At 40.0% G+C, this 17,010-nt stretch overlaps 1 protein-coding gene across 3 annotated transcripts in view; it reads right to left on the bottom strand.

Annotated features, from left to right (window-relative positions):
* Window positions 1-174: 174 nt before the first annotated feature.
* Window positions 175-17,010, bottom strand: part of LOC121316969 (tubby-related protein 4-like) — a 46,923-nt gene continuing 30,087 nt past the window's right edge. Inside the window, exons 8-17 of one of the 3 annotated variants that reach the window (XM_041252424.1) lie at window positions 12,583-12,807; window positions 11,754-11,988; window positions 9,643-9,787; window positions 9,035-9,179; window positions 8,636-8,729; window positions 8,120-8,263; window positions 4,823-7,857; window positions 3,235-4,538; window positions 1,340-2,422; window positions 175-1,081 (exon numbers count right to left, since the gene is read on the bottom strand). In XM_041252424.1, the coding sequence (XP_041108358.1) occupies window positions 4,422-4,538; window positions 4,823-7,857; window positions 8,120-8,263; window positions 8,636-8,729; window positions 9,035-9,179; window positions 9,643-9,787; window positions 11,754-11,988; window positions 12,583-12,807 (4,140 nt within the window). In that variant the 3' untranslated portion in view covers window positions 175-1,081; window positions 1,340-2,422; window positions 3,235-4,421. Of the gene's footprint in view, window positions 2,423-3,234; window positions 4,539-4,822; window positions 7,858-8,119; window positions 8,264-8,635; window positions 8,730-9,034; window positions 9,180-9,642; window positions 9,788-11,753; window positions 11,989-12,582; window positions 12,808-17,010 lie in introns of all 3 variants that reach the window. The other 2 variants (XM_041252422.1, XM_041252423.1) reach the window with 2 other exon arrangements.

Raw genomic sequence — 17,010 nt, 5'->3', positions numbered from 1 at the left:
CTAGATGCAAGTTAACAGGTAGGAGTAACATACATGTACAGACTGCAGAGCAAATTGCACACTTCTTGGTAGTAAACCAACAGACTGAGCCCATAATACATGCAATCCTGGAAAGTAGTTTATGAATTCTACAATAGTAATTTACCTTAATACAATGATAACTGAGAACATAGGTCATTTTTCAAACTGCAGATTTTATTTTATTTAAAGCAACAGCTGGACAACTCACAACTACATTTTTTCCAAGGGGGGAAAAAAATAAATAAATAAAAAAATAAAAAAAACATTGGGGCAGTTTGTTACTTCCATTTCATTACAGTACATTACAAAACCTTGCACAAACCAGTAACAATAATGAGAATTGTATAATTTAAGGTTATTTAAAAAAAAAAAAAAAGGAACAACAGCAGGGCAGTTTAGTGTTGCACTTGAAAACTGGCTTACAAAATAGTTTCAGAAAAAAATGATCAAAGAAAACCTGTGTCAAGTAAACATACATCCCATTTCACAAATACTGGCACTTCAAGTGCTTAGTACTGCTATGGGTTATTTCAATGGGGGGGGGGAACACAACATTATTCCTCTTTAACACACAAGCCCACAAGAGTTTTGATCAAATTAAACAATTATGTTCAGTGTTACAGTACTAAATAATGCATTTATAAACAAATGCAAATACCTTTTCTAGAAAATGTCACAGTGCCTTGCCTTTTTTAATCAGAAGCATACCCATGCTTTTTTCTAAAACACAAATGTTTGTCACAAGAAAACAGAGTAAAGTGAATGCCTTGTCTTATCGCCATGAACCTTAATACCAGTCTACTTTGACCCATTTGTCCTCATGTATTCAGAGGAACCTGCAAAAGCCAACTTGAGTGCCAATCCAGATTGTGTCTTGACCACTGATATGAAGCCATTTTCATTTTCAAGAGAATCCTAAAATGTGTATTAATTTGAGCATATACATTTGTGATCTCTCACTAGACAAAGAGAAACATCAGAAACTTTATTTCTTCATATCAAAACTCTCTCTTATTCCAAATCAATGTTTGGCCTGCACCTTTTTTTTTCAAAGTAGCATCTTCCAATGTTCCCACAGGCCCCTTACTTTGATAAAGTTTCCCATGCTTTTTCTCTGACTGACCTAAATTCATGTCCTGTGCAACAGGTATCAGGGGCCCAACTGAGCCTCCCAGTGTAAGTGCTGTCCTAATGCTTGCTGCACAGCATGCAAGTTAATTGTGTGGTAGAACGAATCACCAAAGCAAAATTATAAGGGCATTGTGCAAATGAGGTTACTGCTTATGCTATGAGAAACTTTTTTTTTTTTTTTTTTTACCTGTTTAAAACATCAAGTAATCCTGTTAAAGTAAGATCATGAGTAAAGACCAGATTAGTGCTAAGCAATGTTGTGTGGCTTGTTTGGTTTTAATAAAGCATACAGATATTAGGAATAGGTCATCTTTTTTTAAGAGGTTATTCATGTTGACAAGGCAATATTAAAAAACAACAGAAAACTATAGAACACAAAACATGTAAGAGAAACAGAAAACTGACCAAATATGTTGAGACTGCACAAATAACACCAACAGAATTAATCAACTCTACAGACAAGGCATGTCCTACAACACAAACTACAATAGTCAACTACTTAATACTTACTAATGTTCTTTCATTTGCATTACAAAACAGTTCTTGCATAACACTCAACATCGACCTCCTCACAATACACTGTGAACAAATACCTTCAACACAAAGAACAGCTTCCCAGCAAATCCCCAAAATTATAATTGTTAGTTTCAAATATTCTTATACAAATAAAGTAACTGTATATAAACCACCAATACAAGGATAGATTAACCTCCTTAATCCACACCTTCTACACATAACCTGTGTAAAAAGGACTGTCAAGAAATTTCAAATCAAATTTGAAAAAAAAAATATATATACTGTTATGTTCTTAAATAAAATTTAAATATTGCACAACTAAAAACCGTCAGTCAACACACTAGGCAATATATAAATAAACAGGACTAACCATCAACATTCTTTTCTCAGATAACACATATCACATAAATGCTGCAAGTCCACCTTGACTGCAATTACTTAAGCAGAATGGTCAGCTTTAGATGTATTCTAGAAAAATATTTTGACAGACTTGTCTTGAGTTTTTTTCTGCCTAATGCAGAACCCAAAACACACAGCTCATCAACCCAATAGATCTGAAGTGCTGGGATCAGTCAGTCACAAAACTACTTGTGACATCAGGAAATACAGAAGACAAATATTGATCAATTATCTGATTTTAATGCATTTGATTTCCATTCCATACACTGCTCCAGTCCATGAACAAGGCTGGTGTTTTCCAGTGGAGTGGCTATATTTATATTGCACTGCAGTCTTCATAATGCCCATGCCAGCCCTAAAAATGAAAGGTGCATATGAACATTTTACCAAACAGCTGCAGTCAGAATATAAATGATATCCTATTTTGGGCAGAGGTGATTGTAAACACACGGTGCATCACATATAAGCATGATTTCTACCATTGAAAGCTCACAGAGTTCTGTCTGAGCAAAAACTGAAAATTCTTAGTTCTATCTAAGGTAGACGTTTTACAGCCGCAAGACCAAATCAAGGTCTTTCAACTCTGATGTCTTGAATAATTAGATAATTAAAAGTGGTAAGAGAGCCTGGATCCAAGTCAGTTTGGCTGAAAACTCCCCACTTATAAATACAGGTAGATGTGATACCTGTTAAACACAGTCAGGCTGTCTCATTTTCTTTTAATGAACGTTGCAGTAAGTAGTAGTATAAATATATAATATATATATATCTATATATATATAGTATATATATAAAGTGTATTATATATATATATATCTAGATATATATCTAAATCATAATATACAACATTTTTTTTTTCATGCTAATATAACTCTTTTACAGTAGCTTAACTTACAAGTTTTCTGCATGTGATGGGTAAAAAAGTGTAATCTGGTCCATCTTTAACAAACAATCTGCATTAGTTATGAGCAACCAACACTAATGCAGCAGATTTCAGTTAAATCATTTTTAAATCAACTATTTCTTTTATAGTTATCAGTTCTAAAAGTGTTGTTTGCCATATTTGTGAAAAATCGCTTTCCTCTTTCTGAATGTATACTAATTGATTAATATGTAAACAACAGTTTACATTATAAAAATATATGAAATGGCAGAAATGAAATTTACCTGTACCTTGATCACACAACACTAGGGGGCGACACTGGTGTCAGTCATGTAGCCAGTAACGGATGCCTGTAAGAACACTTCACAGAAGTGACAACAGAAGTGTACCCACTGGTGCCAGAGTGGTACCACATTCTCCAATTTAGATTTTTCTCTTTTTTCTTTTGCGAAATATGTATAATTAAAAATCTCAAACTAAAATTTAAACATTAACATTTAAAGCAATCACAAAACCTGAAACAAAAAAGGATATAAAGAAACTTATTATTTACCCCTTAATAAAGCTGTTACCTTTTAAATGTGACTACCTGTCCCCCAATAAAACAAACATCTCAACAACAATGTAAACAAGGTACAAAGATGACCTAATGTTACATAAAATAATAATAATAATAATAATAATAATAAGTACATTTAAATAGATTTAAGAACACAGAAATTGTACTATAGGAGATTCAGTGCACTGAACTGTGTGGCTCTGATAATGGTTTTACTTTAACAAGTTCTTCTGATTTGCAAAATGAATCAAGTATTCGTTCTCCATTTTGCCACTTCAATTTCAAGTACAGTGCCCCTGATTTCCAAAAATTGGATGGCTTGTGACCAAAACATAGTTATGTTTAGTAGTCTGCTTCAGTCCTTGAAACATAGCCCTAAATTAGGCACTATGTTTCAAATATTCATATCTGAGCCAAAATACTTACTGTATTATGAATAGTTTTTTTTAATTTTTTTTTATAGCTATATATTCCAGTGCTGGGTAGTACCTGTAATTTCTAGCTGATGAGCTTTTGCTTTTCCAGATATCATTTTCAAGTATTACTGTTGTGTTTAAAACCTGGACTGAAAAAACTCTGTGTAACAGTATTAAAAGGAAACAATAAAAGTGATATAAGGCAGTCTGTAAAGAGGACACTGTTTCTACTAGCTTCTGTCAGCTACAGCAGCATATACAATTGCAGAACAACCACAGTAAGTGAAGCTCGTGTCTCCGAAGATGACCCCTTAGGCCACTCTCTCCACTCTTCTCTCCAGCCAGCACTAGAAATACGGCTCCAACATATGGAAGCCAGCAGCACTGCAACTCTGATGCCACGGTTAATTCGCTTACACAGCACACTGAACAAGAACTTTATGTATCAGTCTAATTAGGATATTCAAAAGAAAAGCCTTTTTCTGAGCTCTATTCTTCACTTGAGGCGCTGGGTGACGTTGGCCAAGGCCACAGCGAAGGCCTGCACTGCTGAGAACGGGTACTGAAAGTCTAGGATGTAGGCATTGCCATCAATCCTTCCGAACTGCATCACCTGCAAAATAATATAGACAGGCAAGTGTAGATTAAAATCACCATTTACACAAAAAAAAGCTTTTTTTTTCCCCCTTTATTTGTAAGTTTAATGCATTTCATTATCTATTGCCAATTCTTAGCCCAATCTGCTAATTCTCCTAAAAAAAAAAAAAAAAAAAAACATTACAATGTACATATTTAGCCAATATAATATTCTATATATTTTTAGTTCTGCAGTAGTCACTTAAAAATGTAATTTCAGTGTAATTATTTAGAACTACATATTTCTGTAATGTGTCATACCTGTCTTCCCTCCATCTCAATCTGGAAGTTTTTTGCAGACTCTTGTGTCACCCTCCCTCCGAAGTCCAGCTGGTAGACCTGTGTAGCTTCGTTCCACAGTGGCTGCTTGTTGGCCATGATGTACACAAAGCCCTGGCTGCCCAGGCCACGGTCCTCCTTTTCGTTGGCTTTGCGACACTTGAACTCATCAAGTTCACTGGCCGTGCGCAGGCTTCGCTTGCTCTTCCAGCCCTTCTTGTTACTCTGGCTCTGGTTCATCAGTTCATCACCACTGATAAAAAGTTCTGGCTCACTCTCCGAGCTGTCCTGGAACTCATTAGTCTTGTTTAGCTTTTTGGACTTAAGCTGCTCCTTTTGACTCTTGGGCTTCTTCTTTTCCCGGCCTAGCCTGGGGCTGGAGATCAGGGAATTGAAGTCACTGAGAGCCCGGGCCTCCTTCTTCACCTTGCCCTCTGCGATGGCTGGCACATTGCCCTCCTCTGCCCGGCTATCAAGCCTCTTGTGGCTCTTCTTGTTAAACTTGTCTGCCCGTTGGGTGATAGGGCTCTCTGCCACTTCTTGGAAGTTGTCCCCTGCCTCTGCCATGGCCTCGCTGGTACCCATATGGTTCATGAGCTCTGCAGAGGGAGGAGGGGAAAGGACTGGCTTTTCAACCACCAGGTGAGGCTTGGGTGGGTGAGGCAATGTTCCAGAGGAGTTCTGCATAGGTGGACATGGGTTATAGGAGTTCCAAGGGTGCAAGGCAAGGGAAGGCAACTGCAGACCTGCACAGGCACTACCACCTGGGTACATGGGTGGAAGAGGGCAGCAAGCGAGGTTGGCAAGGTTAGGCGGGTAACTGGGCGGCAAGACCATTGTGGGCTCCTGTTGGGTGAAAGGGACAGGTGCCACCATTTCCTTGGGAGAACAAGGTTGCGGAGTTGGCTGCATGGCCTGCATTTGAGGTCCACCATAACCTGCATTCGGTGAAAAGGGCAAGGTTATCTGGTAACCAGCCTGGAAAGTAGCATTGGGACTGGTAGGGGATTTCTGGGAAAGAACAAATGGTAGACGGGACACATCTAAGTGTTGGGCAGGGTTGAGGATGAGAGGTGAGGGTTTGTGAGCTCCTGGGGGTGCATTCAGCCCCGAGCGGTCCTGGGGTACCCAGATCTCCTCAGTGGTCGAGGGGTCCCACTGGTAAGGTGGAGGACGCTTGGTGGCCAGACTGACCTCACTGATGTTCAGGTGCCGGATGGACTTTTCTAGCTGGCACTGCTGGTTGAGGGCCTCATCCTCTGTAAAGGCAGAGTTAATATATTCTGTCCTGTCCCTACAGCTGTCTGGGGGGCTCAGCAGGTTGTATGACGACTGAGAAGCCAGTGGTGAGGTGCTGTTGGAATGGACTATAACTGTGCTGTGTTGGCCGCTGTTCCCTGCTGGCAAATCTTGACGAACGATGCTCCCACCTGAGATGCCGTTGCTGTTACTGTTGTTTCCCCCGCCACTGCCACTAGCACTTCCGCTACTGCTGCTATTACTGCACTGACTGCAAGTGTATAAAGCCGTGGGCACTCTCTGCTGGTAGGAAGTTGCCACTGCACCACTGCTAACCTTGGATTTGGTTGGGAGAGTTCTCTGTAGGTCCGTCATCTGGGAAACTTTGAGGGCCGCCTCCCTGCTGTTGCGGCGGAGTGTGGCATGAATAAGGCTGCTGTCAATGCGTTGGCCAGGGCTTCTCCCTGACCCAGTCTGGTTGGCTAGATCAGGGTAAGGGGGCGGGTCTCCGCTGGGAATGGAGTACCGGGGCACCTTGAGCCGGTTGAGGGTGGCTGTGGCACAGGGAATCTGCACCTTCTTCTTTTCAGAGGAGGTCACCCTCAGGGTGGCGGAGCTGCCCGGGCCGGGCAGAGTATATATGTTCTGGTTGCACAAAATCCTGGTGCGGGGGCGGCACACCTCCTCTACGTTACCGCTGCTGTCGAAGGTGGTGATCCTCTCATAGCCCAGAGGGGTCTGGTACTGTGCTGCTGCTGGGTATAGGGAGAATTCATTCTTCTTGACTAACAGATCCACTGAAGGAGAAGCGGCTTTATTGTTATTGGCCGCAGAAGCTGCAGCCGCAGCTGCTGCCACAGTGCCAGGATATGGCGGTGGAGGGTTCATTTTGCTAATCTGGATCTCCAGAGGGGCACTGAAGACCACAGCATCCCCTTCAGCCAGCTGGGGTACAGACCGGAGAGGCTTGCTTTTTTGGAGATGCTCATGGTTCCTGTCGGTCCCATGTTCTGCAGTTGAAGGTGGTAGCTGGATCGCCCCTTGTAGCTGATGGATTGGCCCCGAGGGCTGATGCGGAGACTGATGGGAGGGCTGATGGGAAGGCTGGTGCGAGGGCTGATGGGATGGCTGGTGTGAGGGCTGATGGGAAGGCTGGTGCGAGGGCTGATGGGAAGGCTGGTGCGAGGGCTGATGGGAAGGCTGGTGCGAGGGCTGATGGGAAGGCTGGTGCGAGGGCTGATGGGAAGGCTGGTGCGAGGGCTGATGCGAAGGCTGGTGCGAGGGCTGATGCGAAGGCTGGTGCGAGGGCTGATGCGAAGGCTGGTGCGAGGGCTGATGCGAAGGCTGGTGCGAGGGCTGATGGGAAGGATGGTGCGAGGGCTGATGGGAAGGATGGAGGTAGGGCACGGGTTGCTGTGTTGGCGGCAGCTGCTGTTGTTGATGGGGATGGAGAAGGGGAGGTGGAGGACCAACAATTAGGCGTCCCATCTCCAGCCCTCCGAAGATCACCTGGCCAGGGTTGGAGTACCTATTGGACACCTGATACTGGGTGCCCATCCCTCTGTCCTGATTATGATCTGAGACCCCAGCAGATGATCCTGCTGTGGCAGTGGGATTGGTCAAGACATCCAGTTGGACGTTCTGATTGGCTAGTAGGGACTGGACCAGTCCGATGCTCTGGGTTGGGGACATAGCCTGAGCCGAGCTGTGAATAGGAGCAATAGGAATGTTTACAGTGCAGGTGGGGTTGTCATCAGACACTCCAGAAGTTCCAGTTGCTGCAAAAAAATAACAAATAAAATTATAAAAATCATCATATAGTGCTCCCCCTGTATGAGGCTGCCCATAATATGTTATTCTATGTGAAACTTTGTATGTATGTTATCATGTATGTTTAGACAGTTACATCTCGACAATCAGATTCCAGGATCTCTAAGCTTTAATGTCTGTACCACCACCTTGTTATTGCCATTGGAAAGTTTCATGGAAGACAGATTTATCATGCTAGGATCTTATTTTTGTGGTCTTAAATCTGCTTACCTGGCAGATCATCTTCATCTTCGCTAAACACATTGGGATTGAACGCAGGAAGGTTGATGTAGTCCATGGAAACTTTACGGACCTCTGGCAGGTAAATAGTCATCTGTCTAGGCTGAAGATGCAGCAAACTTGTCTTGTATATAACTGGGGGAAAATCACATAAACGGTCTGGTTTGTAGTAGAAAGTAGGAAGTACATTATATTTGTATTAAAATTGCTCATACATAAATTGTCTCATAAGTGTTGATTCTGGAGATGATCGTCCTTATTCAGACAAGAAGCAAGCCTAAAATGACTAAACTCTGGTCCCTGGCTGTACCCTTTCCATTTCTAAAGCTATTCAACCACAAACTGGGTTTGATTCACAGCCTTACACAAGGCAACACATTTCTACACAGAAAATCATTTATGTATTCTGCATTTAAAAGGTTTATGGTTAGCTAAGATAATTCACCTAGTGTAAACTGCAGTAAACCCATGTAGTATTAAAAAAAACATTATTGGCACCACTTTTACCTGCACCAAGATTAGTTGGTAGAAATGAAGCAAGTCCTACAATCTTGAACTTTGTTCCCCAGATATTAGAAGTGACCTGAGCAAGATAGTTATGCTGTACAAACAAAGAGATAAAAACATGATTTTACAAATAGAAAAGTGATGCAACAACATCATCTGACGTGTTTTTGCCCCATTCTACTACATGTCCATTGCTCTCCTCTTTAAAAAGAGATTAATGTTTCGTCTAGCATCCTAATGCTTGTCACACAGACAGTCTACAGTGTGAGGTGGCAGGTAAAATGGACTTCACCAGAGAAAGTGAAAATAGTCCAGTTCTTGAATGCTGTTTTAGATCAAAGTGAAAGTTAATTCAGGAGGATGGGTATAACCCAATCCCTTATGTAAAGCAGATAATACCTGAGTGATATCTTCAAAAGGAAACTCTCTGCAAGCCAGACTGGGAGATCCAATAGAAGTCTTCCTGATTGGTAACCGTGGCGACCGGGAAATTTCCTGTGTAGCCCGGGAAAGCTTAGGAGATTTTCTAGCTTCAATATTAATCCTGCCAATAAAAGAGAAGTCCTGTCATCAAAATTCAACATGCAATGAAACTACCCTACACATACATTAGATATTTAGCTTCAAACGATCCAAGTATTGTAGACTGACTGCTGTAATTCAGTAAAATGGCTGCTCCTAACCAGCTGAGCACTAAACACTTACATGAACTCACTTCCCATCCACGTTATTGACTCACACTGTGCAAACAGGCAATGGCTATGCAACTGCCATGATAACACAGCCTAGCATAGCATGGATTAATAGGTGCTCAGAATAAACCACAAAAGTCCTTCTTTATTTGCAGGTATACTGTATCTAGAATTTAAATCTATTAGACTTCAGATGCACATTAATCATATCCCCTTGGAGAAAAAAATGAATCAGTGTAGAGCTATATGCTGCATATACAGACAGTTATGATGACAACAATATAGCTGTCCATGCTACTTGTGTGAAGTGAGTACCTGGGAAGTTTAGGCGACTTGCTGCCTCTTGTTATCTTTGGTGATTTCTTTCCAACCCAGTCATCGCTCAGCTCGATATCACTGGAGTCGGAACAGTTACAGCTGTCGATCACAGACAAATTCAAGCTGTTTCCATACACCTCGTCTATAGAAATGACACAAACCTGAGTTTAGAAGACTGCATTTTTTACAAGTGGGATTGTGGGATTATGGGATCAGTTTTTTTTTTTTTTTTTAAAACGTACATATATTTTGAAACATTCTAGTACATTTAATCTCCTGCCACTATTTTATTTCAAAGGTTTACTACTAATATTTTTTGAAAACGTATTAAATAGTAGACAGTGTATTTTGTAGTAGTGTACAGTATATGATCATGACTCAACAAATAACTAAAACGAACAAGGAGTAACAAGAACCTACAGTACTGCTAGTGTAAAACTGGTTATTTATTAAACCAGCGATTATTGAATTAAGCAGCAGAGGGCACTGTTCTTTCCCTCAGTATAACAGAATCAAGCAAAGTAAGCATAATAAATCTTTAACAACAACTTATTTTGAACATGTGCAATTTTTAACTTATGTAAAACACATCTACTATAAAGCTGTGATTTTAATCTAAAATCTGTTCATTTTTGTTTCGATGTTCCTTGTTCTGAAGGTCTGCCTGTCACTCAGAACAGGAATGAAAGAACAGAGGGAGTGATTTGGACTCTGCCTGAGAATTTTGCCCAGGCAAAGCCTGAAATAAGTTATTTTAATTTTTATTTCGAGCTTTGCTCAAAGTCAGCAGGCAATTGTGTATATATATAGAATTGTATTACATTAGAGGTCGGCATGGGTAGAAAACCCCAAACCGGGTACCCGCTGTGAAAAATACCCGGGTAGCAGGATCATTTTGGGTAATGTCCCTTCAGATCTGTAGACTTGTGTAACCTTTTTCAGTACTGGAAACCTCAAAATAATAATAATATTAATAATAATAATAATAATAATAATAATAATAATAATAATAATAATAATAATAATAATAATAGTAATAATAATAATCTCTGTTTCAATACAGTTATTAATATTAATTGCGCATCATGCTGCAGGATTCTTTGCGACATATATTGGTCATATTCCGCTGTTGTTGTTGTTGTTAACATGGCTGTTATGTTCAGTTTTAAAACTAATGCAGTAATACAGCACTGTTATTACATTATGGACTGTCACTGTCACTCAAAATAGCTACAGTAAATTGAGCCAGCTGGGTTTTGACAGCAGTCACAAAAGACACATGTGCATCTGTTAGGTTGTAACAATAAAGTGCCATTCCTGATAACTAAATGCTGTCTTCTGAATACATAACAATGGCACCCAAGCAAAGCACTGGGTGGAATTTCTTTACCAAGCAGGAGAAAACAGAATTTGCAAACTCTGCCAAGTAAATATTTCATTCGAAAGCAGGAAACACACTTACTTAATGTGCTCCACATTATTATTTTGTTTATTATTTTATTTATTTGCAGCTCGCTGTGTGTGTTAATGTTTTCTGTAAAACATTGATATCCTGTCCGTTAAGAAACGGCATAATGCAAAGCTTGTTTTAATGTTGTCTTTATAAATCGTAACCCGGGTAGCGTCAGGTAACGTAAAACCCAACCGGTACCAGAGTTTTTTTGTAATCAGTTCGCTTTTAAGAATCAACCCCTTATAAAGGATCAAATCATCCGTGACAGATGTGATCATTATAAACAGAGTGCACTGTAGTGAGAAAAAGATCTTATTTTATTATGCCATACCTTGACCTGTGGAAAAAAAAATAATAATAATAATATTGAGTCAAATGTATTAAGATCTTTACAAAAAAATGCAATTTGCTAAATTTTTGTTAATAGGAAAATCCTTCAATAAATCTGGGTTGCTGGTTACTAGATTTGTACAAAAAAAAAAAAAAAAAAAAAAAAAAATCTGTGACAACAAAAAAGATAAAAACAACATTTTGGTGTAAATACCTTAATAATCCTGGCCCATTAGGTGGTTACATTGTTCAGAAAAGCAGGTTGTATGTGCCTGGATGAATAGTACAGTATGTCTCCTTTGTAGTAACTGCACCACGACCGTACCTGCTTTGCCATCAGTCTTCGGATCCATGATGACAAACTCTGGGCGCAGCTTGCTGATGCGTCTTCCCTTGAGAATGGGCACCAGGCCTCCCAGGTACTCCAGGTAGAGTGTGTAGCAGGGGCCGCCCACCTCGGGGTTGTCCTCTGTGCGCTTCATAGTGCAGTGCAGCCGCTCATTCCCTGCTGTCGGGTAGCTCACAAAGTCCCGCATATTGTTTGTGTCAGGGATGGGAGGCTGCAATAAGAAAGAGTGTTCTCTCTGATAATCAGACATAGCAAAAGGAAAGATTTGTTCATCAAGCACCAAGTATCTTATTTGAAGATGCAGAGCACAAAGCTTTAACTCATGAGCTTTTAAAGAAAAAAAAAAAATGCTTTGGATAGTTAGTTATTGAATTGAGGAAGTGTTTAAAATAGCTAACAGTCTATGACAGTTTCATAAATATTAGATGCAGATGCTTAGAAAATCTGAATAATTCCCTTTAAAAAGTTTTTTTTTGACATTAGGTATGAAATGAAACAAGCCTGTTAAAAATGTGTTCATTTCACAAGAAAAGCAGCCTTTCCATCATCTTTGCAATGAACTCCTGCAGTGAGTGATTTAAAAAATGAAATACTGGTTTAAATTACTCTGGAGTTAAAGGTTTTAATTTGGGAGTACAGTATTGCCCATTGCAGCAAGGCTTAATGCCAGACTATTGTTTTAAATCATCTTTAACACCACTTGAACTAATTTGTGTTATATACAGTTTTATCAATGTCTAAATCAGATGGGTATCCCATTCTGTCGCCTTCAAAAAGCGGCTCAACAGAAGCGAGTTGCTGGAACCTTGATTGTTGGTATGAAGGCGGTGGTGAGGTATGAGCAGAGGCGGGATGGGAGCGTCAACTTGCTGATATCCTTCTCTTCACGCAGTGCACTAGCTATTGCCTGCTGGCACAGGAGTTGCAGATTTGCGACTTTGTGTTCGACCCGAACAACGTACAGCGCCGGTCCACAAGCCAGAAACAGCCGCGAGTCTCTGTGTCCCCAGCATATTGTAGTTATGGGCCTCTGCAGAGACACAATCATACATCACCATTATGCATCACATTGGATGATCCAATTACACAGTTTTGCCAGCCCTTTTGGACTGGTATGATGCATATGCTAGAAACAGCAAGCTTAGTGCTCTGTTTCCCAGTCTTGGAGATCAGGGAGAACATTTTGAAATGTACATTTACCCACCTCCCCCACAAACAGTGTATTCACATAGAGAGGATCTTAATAATCTCACATTGTAAATATTATGTAAAAATTGTACAAAATCAAGTTTACAACATTATACACAAATGCAATCTGAGAGATCTAAAAAAACAGGATAAAAGGATTGGTGAAAATTCAAGGTGGATATCACGTTCCCCAATTAGTGTGAAACAAATGGAAAGATAGATATTGGGCCTAATGGAGAAAGGTTGTTATTTTATTTATTTAGTCATCACCAATGGTTTTTACCCTGGTTTTCTCCCCAATTTGCAATGCCCAATTATTGTTTTTATCCCGGTTCACTGCTGCAACCCCCAGAGACTCGGGAAACGGCGGCAGGAACACCTATCCTCTGAAACGTGCTCCTGCAAATCCGTCATTTTTCGCATTGCGGATCCACAGCAATGCCACCAGACCTGTAGTGCTGGAGGACAACACAGATCCGAATGGCTCCACTGCAGATCCGCTGGCGCCCTATCGGCCACAGGGGTCGCTGATGTGTGGTGAGCTATGGATTCCCCTGCCGACCTAATCCCTCCCTACCCGGGCGGCGCTCAGCCAATTGTGCGCCACCCCCTAGGAACTCCCGGGCACGGTCGGCAGTGACATAGCCTGGAGTGTGAGGATTTTTTTTTTTTTTGATGACCCACTTTAATAACACCTGCAACAGGACCCGAACCTGCAAGTGTTTGTCCTTTATCTACTGCCTGCGTCGACTGACTCTCACAGACATCTCCCATTCTCCATAGACAGAGTTTATACAGTAGACTATACAGCATGGTCATTTTCTCTAGTGGTCTAGATATATTTTAACATTCTAACATATAAACTATCTCTGCTTACTTTACTATAAAATACATGTCTATTCCTTTTGTGCCACAAGTACCAGTTTTGTGGCTGTCGTTCACAAAAACATAATGACTGGATTTGTCTTGTAAAACCTGTCACAAGTTCATTATTTTCATTCACTATGATTCCAAAAGAATTCCACACTTCTGATTTACTTCTCAAACTATTATCCACTACATGATATAAACCCTGCGCTAACTTGTGTTTCAACTAGTCCACAGAGATTTTTAATATCACCAAGTAGACGTGATCAAAGGAAAGGGTTACAGATGAGTACACTGAAAGGACAGGACATTTTTGGTGAGTCAAATTCAGACCTGAGTCTGAACCAAAAATTTAATTTCATGACCCGCACCCGAACCACAAACTGTGAAAAAGTTTGCATTCTGACCCTCTTTTGCGGGCACCTGCAGCAGTATCTTTTTTTACACTCAATTTTAGTGACTACAGAAATATTCTGCATATTTTCCCTTGCAAAGCAGAAGACTTCAAGTGCGATTTTAACTTGTACACGGCACATAAAGTGCCCTCTGAAGCAAAACAGCACTTAATACAGGAGAAGCGAAAACCAGTCATCTCGCAGAGCCAGTAACTTTCATAATTGTGAACATTTAAAATCGATAAAAATCAAGACAAGAGCTTAAAAATAAAACATTGATATCGGTCGAAATTATGAAATAAAATTCAAATTCTGCCAAACCTATTAATGCATTTAAAAGAAAAGAGCTTGTACGCACAAGAGGGTGCTGTTTCTCCAGCTCCTGGTAGGCTCAACAATTATTTTACAAGGCTCTGACATGCAACATCAAGCAATACTATCAACTACTATTCTGTCTCACCTTCGCCAAGAGAAAACAAAGATTACCTGCAATATGGTTTCTGCCAAGGATGATGCTCTCCACACACAAAGTGAACTCCCAGTCACAATGTTGCTTGGGCCAGGAGAACAAACCAATCTCTAACACAGAGATCACTGTAATGTAAGCAGGGCTTTTTCTGTGTTTATTCAATATATTTTTCTGTGTTTATTTATTTTTTATTTTTTTTAGCTATTTTCGAGTTTTACACAGATACCCTAAAAAATTTTTTCAGGACCTTCGCTTTTTATATACTGTATGAAATTATTCTTTTCATTCCAAATACTTTCCAAAATTCTTGGCCGTTTGTTTCTATCACAATATGTATGTAACTCGACAGTAACTGCACATTTATACCTTTTTAACTTTGCTGTCTTCCACAGCAAAATCCTTATGGTCACAGGCATATTCTTCTGGGGTTTTTGTGTGTCTAGGTATTTTTTTTACATTTCACCACACTTTGCAATTGTGTTTGTACTGTACCTATCTAAGTGTAATACAGCTTTAAATCCTCAGTTTCTAATTCAAATCTCATTTTAAATCTTGTACAATCCTCCCGACTGCGGAGTTTCCAATAGAAATGTAAGGATTTGCTGCCACTCAGTAGTTGGGGTGGGATATAAGTCAGGAAGGAGAGACATTGACTAACAGTCAATAACTGCACTGGGAAAGGTTTCTTTTTTTTTTTGTTTTTATTACAGTAGTCTCCGCGTATAGGAGCACCTCCCAAGGAGACTATTTCACCTAAGAGAACACCTTGGTGGTGAAAAGGATTTTTCCCATTGTAAATGCTCTGCCTAAGGAATAGGAACTTTGCTTAAAAGAACACCTTTCTGGCACCGCTAGCTATTCATTCACAACTGGTACAGTACTGTTTTGTAACCTGATAATTGATCATCATCAAACTTAAGTTCAAATGGTTTATTCAATTTTTTCAAAAGTTACTTGTCGTTGCAAGAGTGTCTTGAGGCACACTGGTTGGTTTATTAAATCTTTCCAGAACCGCTGTCACAGCATTGCCTCGTTTTGTATTCTGATTTCCATGAGTGCACCTCACTGCTACAAAATGGCATGTAAACAAACGCCGAAATACACTGCTGTTCCTCTTGTTACAAAAAACTGGAAATTGTTCAAGCTCCAGAAAAAAAACCTGAATCAGACACAAGAGTGTGTTTTCCGTTCTGGTGAGTTGCTTCACCATTCTGTTAAATACTTTTTTTGCATGTTTTGAATATTGCTCCTGTATAGGTATTCATAATTAATCTAGAGCTGCTGCTGCATTACTTTTGTAACGTGTGTAGGGGTGCTGTGTTAACTTAGTCTGACAGTTAGTTTATTAACGCTATAATTTATTTTTATAGTTTATTAACATACACTTGCCTATTGCTTTTCTCTTGCTTATTCTATTAATTTAATATGCTGATGCACATGCATCACCACAAGTAATACATATTTATTTATTTATTGATTAATATTGGTGTCTGGTGGCTAACTCCGTCTTGAACAAAACTTCGCCCAAGAGCACACTTTGCTTGCTTCCCGAGGGGTGTTCTCTTAGCCGGAGACTACTATAGTAGGTTTTTTTCACTGAGAAAGGGGTGAAGTAAATATTTAACTGAGTAACCATTTCCAGTGTTTTTCCAGTGTTTATTGGATATACACAGATTTCATTTTTTTATTGGGGGTGTTTTAATAAAGGAAAAAAAAAAAGAAAAGAAAATCAGAAGCCCTAGATATAATCCTTTTTGGCACCAGTCAGTGTCCCCCATAAAACCAGATGTCATTCCAGATTAATTGTCCAAATTTTAAAAAATAAGATAGGATAGAAAAAAGGGTAAGGTGGGTGGAGTTTATCATCCTACAAAGAAACCATATTACAGGTAATCGCCATACTCTTACCTAGAATGATGAGCTCCACACTCAAAGTGAACCATACCAAAGGATGCAAGACAAGTGGGTGGCAGGTTAGATGTTTGCAGAGGAATCCATTGATAACACAGTGAGCAAAAGTAGCCTGAGAATAACCACAATTAAGTTATAATGCTTGATAAAGGTCTCGAAGGAGGTCCAGGTAGCAGTTGTAGATGGCTTGTACTGGGACAGATTTTAGTTTTGACCATGTAGTAACCACTCCCCTTACGGAGTGGGCTTTGACAGATCCTAGAGCTGGTTTCTTTTCAAGGCTGTAACAGAAGTTGATGCAGGATGTGATCCAGTTTGAAATTGGATCTTTGGACACAGGTTTGCCCCAGGTTTGTAAGATAAGAAGGAGACAAACAGTTGGCCTGATGGTCTGATATTGAGT

This window comes from Polyodon spathula, chromosome 6 (genome assembly GCF_017654505.1).
Source record: "Polyodon spathula isolate WHYD16114869_AA chromosome 6, ASM1765450v1, whole genome shotgun sequence".
Lineage (NCBI taxonomy): Eukaryota > Metazoa > Chordata > Actinopteri > Acipenseriformes > Polyodontidae > Polyodon > Polyodon spathula.
Note: the sequence above shows the minus strand (reverse complement) of the source record. Positions and strands in the feature narration are given on the sequence as shown.